The sequence below is a fragment of the Physeter macrocephalus genome, chromosome 18 (assembly GCF_002837175.3).
Source record: "Physeter macrocephalus isolate SW-GA chromosome 18, ASM283717v5, whole genome shotgun sequence".
Lineage (NCBI taxonomy): Eukaryota > Metazoa > Chordata > Mammalia > Artiodactyla > Physeteridae > Physeter > Physeter macrocephalus.
The window spans coordinates 41,445,631-41,456,224 of NC_041231.1; the positions used below are offsets into that span (position 1 = coordinate 41,445,631).

A 10,594-nucleotide genomic window follows, 5' to 3' on the forward strand; every position below is an offset into this window, starting at 1 on the left:
ATCCCCTCACTTTCAGTCTGTATGTGTCCCTAGGTCTGAAGTGGGTCTCTGGTAGACAGCATATATATAGGTCTTGTTTTTGTGTCCATTCAGCAAACCTGTGTCTTTTGGTGGGAGCATTTAATCCATTCACGTTTAAGGTAATTATCGATATGTATGTTCCTATGCCCATTTTGTTAATTGTTTTGGGTTTGTTTTTGTAGGTCCTTTCCTTCTCTTGTATTTCCCACTTAGAGAAGTTCCTTTAGTATTTGTTGTAGAGCTGGTTTGGTGGTGCTGAATTCTCTTAGCTTTTGCTCTTCTGTAAAGCTTTTGATTTCTCCATCGAATCTGAGTGAGATCCTTGCCCGGTAGAGTAATCTTGGTTGTAGGTTATTCCCTTTCATCACTTTAAATATATTGTGCCACTCCCTTCTGGCTTGTAGAGTTTCTGCTGAGAAATCAGCTGTTAAGCTTATGGGAGTTCAGTTGTATGTTATGTGTTGTTTTTCCCTTATTGCTTTTAATAATTTTTCTTAGCCTTTAATTTTTGCCAGTTTGATTAGTATGTGTCTTGGCGTGTTTCTCCTTGGATTTATCCTGTATGGGACTTACTGCGCTTCCTGGACTTGGGTGGCTATTTCCTTTCCCATGTTAGGGAAGTTTTCGACTATAATCTCTTCAAATATTCTTCACTATCATTATTCTGAATTCTTTTTCTGGAAGATTGCCTATCTCCACTTCATTTAGTTGTTTTCTGGTGTTTTATCTTGTTCCTTCATCTGGTACATAGCCCTCTGCCTTTTCATCTTGTGTATGTTTTTGTGAATGTGGTTTTTGTTCCACAGGCTGCCAGATTGTAATTCTTCTTGCTTCTGCTGTCTGCCCTCTGGTGGATGAGGCTATCTAAGAGGCTTGTGCAGGTTTCCTGATGGGAGGGACTGGTGGTGGGTAGAGCTGGGTGTTGCTCTGGTGGGTAGAGCTCAGTAAAACTTTAATCCACTTGACTGCTGTTGGGTGGGGCTGGGTTCCCTCCCTGTTGGTTGTTTGGCCTGAGGCAACCCAACACTGGAGCCTACCTGGGCTCTTTGGTGGGGCTAATGGCAGACTCTGGGAGGGCTCACACCAAGGAGTACTTCCCAGAACTTCTGCTGCCAGTTATCTTGTCCCCACGGTGAGCCACAGCCACCCCCTGCCTCTGCAGGAGACCTTCCAACACTAGCAGGTAGGTGTGGTTCAGTCTCCCCTGGATTCACTGCTCCTTCCCCTGGGTCTCGATGCGCACACTACTTTGTGTGTGCCCTCCAAGAGTGGAGTCTCTGTTTCCCCCAGTTCTGTCGAAGTCCTGCAGTCAAATCCCTCTAGCCTTCAAAGTCTGATTCTCTAGGAATTCCTCCTCCCATTGCCGGACCCCCAGGTTGGGAAGCCTGACGTGGAGCTCAGAACCTTCACTCCAGTGGGTGGACTTCTGTGGTATAAGTGTTCTCCAGTCTGTGAGTCACCCACCCAGCAGTTATGGGATTTGATTTTGCTGTGATTGCGCCCCTCCTACCATCTCATTGTGGCTTCTCCTTGTCTTTGGATGTGGGGAATCTTTTTTGGTGAGTTCCAGTGTCTTCCTGTCGATGATTATCCAGCAGCTAATTGTGATTCTGGTGTTCTCACAAGAGGGAGTGAGAGCGTGTCCTTCTACTCCACCATCTTGTTTCATGCCTCTAACAAACTCTTTACTCTGCATGAATCCAGAATTTCTTTGGAAATTTGCTTATTAATTCACTTTATTTGGTTATTTTTCTTAGTGTTCTGACTGCATTCTACTTGGTCTGTGGAACAGTGTATTTATAAATAACACTGTATCCGAATTTTAAGAATTTTCAGGATACTGATTATATATTATAGTCTAAGAAAAATACATCAGTATTAGTATAGACTTGGTTTAGTATAAATTGAGGTGAGTCCAAAGTTTTAGAACTTTAAAATAGGAACAATGTAATTTTCCCATAGGTCTCAATGATTAAAGTAGCTGGAGACCCAGTAGATGAAACTTTCAAGAAATTTTATTCCAGTTTATCCTATACAGCATTTCTGCATTAATGTTACTAAAACACAGCACTCTTAAAACATCTCCCATGTCTCTCTATTTCCATAGTGTCAAGTTTAAATCTCAGCCTTGCACTGAAAATTCACCTTATAAATTTGATGAATATAGATAGTGCTCTGGCATCATTCCAAGGTGATTTTTTTAATCTGCTGGAATAAATCACACAAAATAAAAAAGAAAGCCGTATAGCATAATCAAGTAACATATATTCATTGATGCTCCATATTAATACACTGTCACCTTTGAACACAGTGGTGGTTTGTCAGCTGTGTAGAGAAATGATACTTAATGCGAATTTGTGAAATGAATTTTCCTTTGTTACTTCCAAGTGGATGATGTTCTCTTTGGCTAACAAATTGGAGTATAGGTTCCATCCACCTCAGCATATCAGTATATAAAATCTTTGGTCCCAGAAAATATTTCATTAACTCTCAAAAGTGGCATAGACATTATAAAAATATTATTAAGTCATGCCCTTACTTTGAACAACTTTTCAGTATCGTCTCATTCATTCTCAATGCCCTGTGGTGATCTAAATGGGAAGGAAATCCAAAAAAGAGGGGATATATGTATATGTATAGGTGATTCACTTTGCTGTACAGTGGAAACTAACATGACTTTGTAAAGCAACTATGCTCCAATAAAAATTAATTTAAAAAAAAGGTCTGGTATCTTTAGTATCATTTGGAAAGGCCCTGTGAGAGCTGGCCTCAGTCATACCAGTCTTCTTTAAGTTCTTAGATATGTGAAATTCTTTACCATCTCAGTGACTTCTTGTATATTGTTTCCTCTGCAGGTGACACCACACCTCTCCCTCGCAGCATACTTTTCTGTCGTGACCTTTTTGCATCTTTTGGGCATTGCCATTTCTTCAGAGAAGACTTCACTGATCTTCTCTTCTTTAGTCGTGTCCCCCAGCTAAAATCTCTGATAGTACAATTTGTTTTCTTTTTTAGATGCATCGCTATCCATATCTGTTGTGATTATTTGTCTAATTCCCTATCCACAATAAGAGCTCTCTGAAGATAGGGACCCTGTCCATTTTTGTTCACTGTTAAATCCTTGGCAGTTAGCACAGGGACTGACACCATTGGAGAGAAACCTAGTACCTTTCTGTTTCCAGGATCAGAGTTCCTCTACGAGACCCAGAATTCCTCAATGGACAAGTTGAGGAAACTTGTTTACCTTAATTCAGTTCACTTATATTATTGCAGTATATTACTGCTAAACAATCTGTATTCAATTAGATATACCTCTCTTTATATTTGCATGAATTTAAATTTGATTTACCTGTGTTGAAAAGGTCAGTAGACAGTATTTTGGTATTTTATCAAAGATAATGGGGCTGTTTGTTGTGGCTCTGGTTCTAGGCAGTATGAAACTGTGGTTCCACTTGAAGATTCTATTGTGACTGAAGTTACAGCAACTCTGCAAGAATGGGCCAGTCTGTGGAAACAACTCTATGTGGTAAGTAGTTTATAACTAGTTTACTAGATCATTAAAGTTAATTGTACCAAGTGAAAAAATTACTGTACTTGTGCCAGTTGCAAATTTATAGATTTCTGAAATCTACAGTTTTTCAAATGTATGTTCCTAATATTAACTGAAACATAGTAGTCTTGAGTTTTGTCCAACCTGAAGAGAACACATTATTTACATGCCTGCAGTTCTCTCCATCCTATTCCAGTCAATAGAATGTAAGTTCCATAACACCAAGGATTTTAGCTGTCTTACTCATTGCTGTATCCCCAGAAGCTTTCACAAAACAGGTCTTTATTAAATGAATGAACAAACTTCAGAGTTACATTGTGAACCTAACGGTGGGTAAAGGCCTAGAAGCTGTATCAACATTTTCTTACAGCTAATAAGCTTAAAGGATATGTCATATATGATACTTTTTGCCAAGCAACAATTACTAGGTTAATAAAACCTCAGTTCATATCCTCTGGAAACTTAGAGAGTAGAGGGTGATAGGACACAAAAAATATAGACTGAAAATAAGTGACAGGGTTTGGGTTCTGAACAAGATGGAATAAACACATTCTGTTTTTCTCCTACTAATCACAAAAATCCTGGACAAAACTCATGAAATAACCTACCAGAAAACTCTGAAAGTTAGGGAAAAGAAGGTGGACTGACTAAGGACCTTGAGACTCAAGGATTGAGTGAGTTCCCTGATTGTCTTTTTTTCTTGCCTTCCATATATCTTGGCCTGGGTTGTAGAGAAGACTACAACCTAGAAATGCTAATGAGTGCAGACAAAAAAATAGCGCCAAGGAAAGCCTGTTCTCTCTAGCCAAAGGATGGCCCAGCAAGATAGAAACATCCTAACCTATCCCATCCATTCTCTAGGAGAACATCACAGTAAAATCTGTACCCCTTCCCACTCAAACAGGCATTACAGCAGCGGTATCCATGACCAGAGCTTTGTCTCACACGCACCCTTCCCCCACCTGCAGTAGCAAGGAGATGTCCCCCTCCAGTGGGGCCTGTGGGTCAAACTCTGACTTCTCCTCTTCCCTGCTCAGTAATGAGGTAGTCCCCTTCCTCAGTAGAGCCTGTAGGGAGGACTGACTTCCACCCCACCAGAATTTACAAGGTGGCAACTGTCTTCAGCAGAGCCTGTGGGTGAGACCCTGGCTTTCACAACTACACAGCATTAACAAGATGGTGACCTTACCCTGCAGAGTTCTGAGGCAGAACTCGACTTTCTTCCATGCTCTGAAGTAAGGAAGAAGCATTCCTCCACAGAGGACCCTGTGGTTGGAGCTTTTGATTTCCACTCCCCTTGCAGTAATAAGGTGGTACCCTCCCCAACTGAGCCTGTGGGTAGAACTTTGACTTCCACAACTCCCCGCTCCCCTGCATATTACCCTATTTTCTATGCCTGCCCTGCTGAAATGAGGCAGTGCTTCTCCCCACTCAAGCCCATGCTGAGGATAATGGGGAGTGGAGTTCTGTCATATAGGTAACATGTAAGTGAGAAAACCAAGGAGTACTGGAGAGGCTTTATAAACAAAATTGACATTTGAATCACAGTCCACAAAAGTGAGCCTGTGATCACATTCAGAATCTAAACAGGTTGACCATTCACTAAAATAAAAGATTTAAGTAGGAATTAGAGTGTGATAGTATAGTACTTAAAATGTCCAGCCTACAGCCCCAAATTACTTGTCATATGAAAAAATCAGGAAAAACTCAACTCTAACAAGAAAAGGCAATCAACGGAGGCTAACTTTGAAATGACACAAATGTTGGAATCATCAACAAGGATTTTAAAGCAGCTTTTGTAAAACTGCTCAGTGAGCAATTATGAGTTCTCTTGAAACAAATGAAAACATAAGAAACTGCAGCAAATAAGTAGAAAATATAAAGAATCAAATGAAAATCTTAGAACTGAAAAATACATTAACCAAAATTTAAAAATTACTGGTTAGGCTAAATAGCAGAATGGAAAGAACAGAGGAAAGAGCTGGTGAACTTCAAGATGGATCAGTAGAAATTATGTAGTCTGAATAATGGAGAGAAATTGAAAAAGTGAACTTAGACTCAGAGACCTGTGGGACAATAACAAAAGGTATAACATTTGAGGCATCAGAGTGCTAGACAGAGGCAGGATGTGGAATTTAAAAAATATTTGAAGAAATATTGGCTTAAATCTTACCAAATTTGCAAAAGACATAATCCTACAGATTCAAGAAGCTGACTGAACTCTCAACATGATAAACCTAAAGAAATCCATACCCAGACCCATTGTAGTTAAACTTTTGAAAATTAAAGCTAAAGAAAAAATCTTGAAAGGGAAACCAAACATTGCTATTAGGGAAAGGGCAATTTGAAACAACAACAGATTTCCTATCAGAAATTGTGGAAAACAGAGGAAGTGCTAAAAAAAAAAAAAACCTGATGTCACCCCAGAATTGTGCATCCAGGAAAAATATACTTAAAGAATGAAAGAGAAATCAACCCATTGTCAGATGAAGGAAAGCTAGGAAAATTTGTTGCCAGCAAATTGGTTGTAAAATAATGACTATGAAGGAAGTTCTTCAGACACAAAGGAAGAGATAATGGAAGGATAGTTGGGATATTAGAAGTGGAGAAAGCAATGGAAGGGATAAATAAATCCTCTTCAGTTTAAAAAATTGTCTGATGATACAAAGCAAAAATTATTACATTTACATGGTTCTCAGTATATACAGAGGTTATATTTAAGAAAACTATCGAAAGTGGGAAAGGAAAGGGACATAAATTGTGGCAAGGTATTTGTATTCCACTCAGGGTAGTAAAATGTTGATACTAGTAGGCTATAGCAAGTTACACACACACACACACATTGTAATCTCTAGAGCAGTCATTAAAAATATTATATGGTAATTCAAAGAGTCATGTACCACAGTGTTCATTGCAGCACTATTTATAATAGCCAGGACATGAAAGCAATCTATGTGTCCATCGACAGATGAATGGATAAAGAAATTGTGGCACATATATACAGTGGAATATTACTCAGCCATAAAAAGAAATTAAATTGAGTTATTTGTAGTGAGGTGGATGGACCTAGAGTCTGTCATACAGAGTGAAGTAAGTCAGAAAGAGAAGAACAAATATCGTATGCTAGCACATATATATGGAATAAAAAAAAATGGTTCTGAAGAGCCTAGGGGCAGGACAGGAATAAAGACACAGACATAGAGAATGGACTGGAGGACATGGGGAGAGGGAAGGGTAAGCTGGGACGAAGTGAGAGAGTGACATTGACATATATACGCTACCAAATGTAAAATAGATAGCTAGTGGGAAGCAGCCGCATAGCACAGGGAGATCTGCTCAGTGCTTTGCAACCACCTAGAGGGGTGGGATAAGGAGGGTGGGAGGGAGAAGCAAGAGGGAGGGGATATGGGGATATATGTATACATATAGCTGATTCACTTCGTTATACAGTAGAAACTAACACAACATTGTAAAGCAATTATACTCCAATAAACGTTAAAAAAGTATTATATGGTGATATAATAAAAATATTGTAAATAAATCAAAATGGAGTACTAAAAATGTTCAAGTAACCTATAGGAACATAAGAAAGGGGAAACAGAGGAAGGTAAAATGGATGGAACAAACAGAAGTACTAAAATGGCAGACTTAAGTCCTAATATATGAATAATTAAAAGGTAGGAAATGGTAGAATTGATCAAAAAAGACTGAACTGTGTTTTGTCTATAAGAAACTCACTTCATATGCAATGACACAGGGAGGTTAGGAGATAGAAAAATACATACCATGCAAACACTAATCAGAAGAAAACTGGAATGGCTGTATTGAAAAGCGATAGTAGTATTAAGTATGAATTATCTCTTCCTTAAATAAATGTAAATAAAAATAAATAAACTTAGTTTAGTAGAAAAAAATGATGTCAGAATAAAGAAAACTACCAGGAAGAAAGGGACATTACAAAATGATAAAAAGATCAATATACCAAGAAGACATAGCAGTCTTTTTTTTTTTTTTTTTGACATAGCAGTCTTAAATATGCATGCACCAAAAAACAGAGCTGGGAAATAAATGAAGTAAAACCTTAAAGGACTGAGTGGAGAAAATAGTTGAAACTAGAGAAATCAGATATTATACTTGGGGATTTATAACCCCTTCGCTTACTAAAGGATATAACTACTAAAAATTATCAAGGTAGGGAAGAACCGAACAGTGCCGTCAACCATCAGGATCGAATGGAAATTTTTAGAACATTCCACCCAGTGAAATCAGAATAAAGATTGTTTTCAAGCATACATGGGACATTCACCAAGAGTGACAATATCAGGTCATAGAACAGCTGTTAACAAATTTGTAGTAATTCATGTCATACAAAGGGTATTCTGACCATAATGGAGACAACCTAGAAATCGATAACAGAAAGATTACAGGAAAATATTGAAGCACTTAGAAATTAAACAAGCCATTCCTAAATAATCCATGTATCAAAGAGAAAGTCTCAAGAGAAATAATAAGTATATTAAACCTGAATGTAAATGAAAATATAATGTATTAAAATCTGTGGGATGCAGCTAAAGCAGTGCCGAGAGAGACGTTTATAGCATTAAGTGCATATAACAGAAAAACGTGTCAAATTCAGCTCCTACTTCAAGAATTTAAGTTAGGCGGAGAAAGACAAAGATAAATATCATATGAATATGATCTCTCTTATATGTGAAACCTTAAAAAAAGAAAAAAAGAAAAAGAAAGCATATAGGTATAGATAACAGAAACAGGTTGGTGGTTGCCAGAATTGGGGAGTCAGAGAAATGGATGAAGGGGATCAAAAGTTAACAACAAAAAAAGAATCTAAACCTAAGCAAGCAGAATGAAGGAAAAAAATAGCAGAAATTAATGAAATTAAAAATAGAAGAACAGTAGAGGAAAAACCAATCACACCAAAAGTCAGTTTTTGAAAATATCAGTAAAATTGATAAACATTTAGCAAAATGAGAGAAAATGGTAATTATCAATATATTAGGAGTAAAGAAAGAGATATCACTATAGATACCACAAATATTAAACAGGTAATAAGAGAATACTATAAACAACTTTGTACACATAAATGACAGTTTAGAGGAATAGAACAAATCCTTGAAAACTACATATTACCAAAACTCACCCAAGACAAAATAGATAATCTGAATATCTGACAGCTATTAAAGTAATTGAATTTATAATGAAAATCCTTCTAAAAAAAGAAATGTCCAGGCACAGATGGTTCTAGTGGTGAATTCTACCAACAATCTAAAGAAGAAAAACCACCATATCGTATCAATTGATTCAGAAAAAGCATTTGAGAAAATTCAACTTTCATGATAAAAACTCTTAGCGAACTAGGAATATAAGGGGACTTTCTCACCCTGATAAAGGGCATTTATTAAAATGTACAGCAAACATCATACTTAATGATAAAAGTCTTCTTTTGGGAATAAGGTAAGGATGTCTGCTCTCAACAAGCCAATTCAACTTAGTAGTAGAATACTTAACCAATGCAGTAAGGGAAGAAAACGAAGGAAGACACATGCAGATTAGAATGAAAACATAAAGCTGTTTGTATTCGCAGGTGATATGATTGGCTACCTAGCAAATCCCAAGGAATCCGCAAACACTAGAATTTACAAAAGATAGTTCTGAAAATAAGTAAGTTTTCAGTTGCAGGATATCAGGTCAAAATACACACACAAACTCTCTCTCTCTCAATCATATTGCCACATATTGGCAGTGAACAATTGGAAACCAAATTTTAAAACATATACCATTTACAATTGCTCAAAAATGAAACATTTAGGTATAAATCCAACAAAACATAGAATTTGTATATGCTGAAAACCACAAAAATGCTAATGAAAAAAAGCAAAGAAGACAATAAATAAAGGGACAGACATGACATGTTCATGGGTTGGAAGACTCAGATATTAAAAATGTCTGTTCTACCCAGATTGATCTGTACATTTAATTCTTGAAACAGTCCTAGCAGGATATTTCGTAAATATAGAGAAGGTGATTCTAAAATTTATAAGGGAATACAAAAGAAGAATAAAGTTAGAGGAATCAAGTTACCTAATTTTAAAGCTTACTATAGCTACAGTAATCAAGATGGAGTGGTATTGGCAGAGGGATAGACACTGATTATAGATTAAGGGAACAGGATAGAGAGTTCAGACATAGATTCAGTCAAGTAAGGGCAACTGATTTGTGGCAAAGGTGCAGAAGGAATTAAACAGAGGAAAGATGCTCCTGTCAAATGGTTAGGTGGAGTAGTTGGAAGTTCAGAGGCAAAAACAAAAAACAAAAAACTTGACTTAAACCTCATCCGTTATACATCATAGACCTAAATGTTAAACATAAAACTATAAAAATTTTAGGAGAACATATAGGAGAAATCTTCATGACCTACAATTAGGTGAAGAGTTCTTAAGCATGACACTAAAGGAACAGTCCATAAAAGTAAAGGTTGATAAATTGGACTTCATCAAAATGAAAAATTTTGCTCTTGAATGACCCTGTTAAAGGATGAAAAGATAAGTCATAGACTGGAAGAAAATATTTTCAAATCACATACCTGTCAAAAGACTTGTATGTAGAATATATAAAGAACTTTCTAAACTGAAGAGTAATTCTAACAATAATTTCTAACCAGTTAGAAAATGGGCAGATGACTTGAATAGACACTTCATCAAGGAGGATATATGGAGAGTCAATAAGAACATGAAAAGATTTTCCATATAATTAGCCATTAGTGTAATGCAAATTAATGCATATTTTCTCCCGTTCTGAGGGCTTTCTTTTTGTTTTGTTCATGGTTTCCTTTTCTGTGTAAAAAGTTTGAAGTTTAATTAGATCCCATTTGTTTATTTTTGTTTTTATTTTCATTACTGTAGGAGGTGGATCAAAAAAGATCTTGCTGCGGGTTATGTCCAAGAGTGTTCTGCCTATATTTTCCTCTAAGAGTTTTATAGTATCCAGCCTTACATTTAGTTTTTT

The 10,594-nt window shown here is 36.8% G+C and overlaps 1 protein-coding gene across 1 annotated transcript in view; it reads left to right on the forward strand.

The window, feature by feature from the left end:
- The window catches only part of DOCK3 (dedicator of cytokinesis 3), a 463,183-nt gene that overhangs the window by 153,025 nt on the left and 299,564 nt on the right, over positions 1 to 10,594 (forward strand). Inside the window, exon 5 of the mRNA XM_028479808.2 lies at positions 3,451 to 3,547. Coding sequence (XP_028335609.1) covers positions 3,451 to 3,547 — 97 coding nt within the window. The remainder of the gene's footprint in view (positions 1 to 3,450; positions 3,548 to 10,594) is intronic.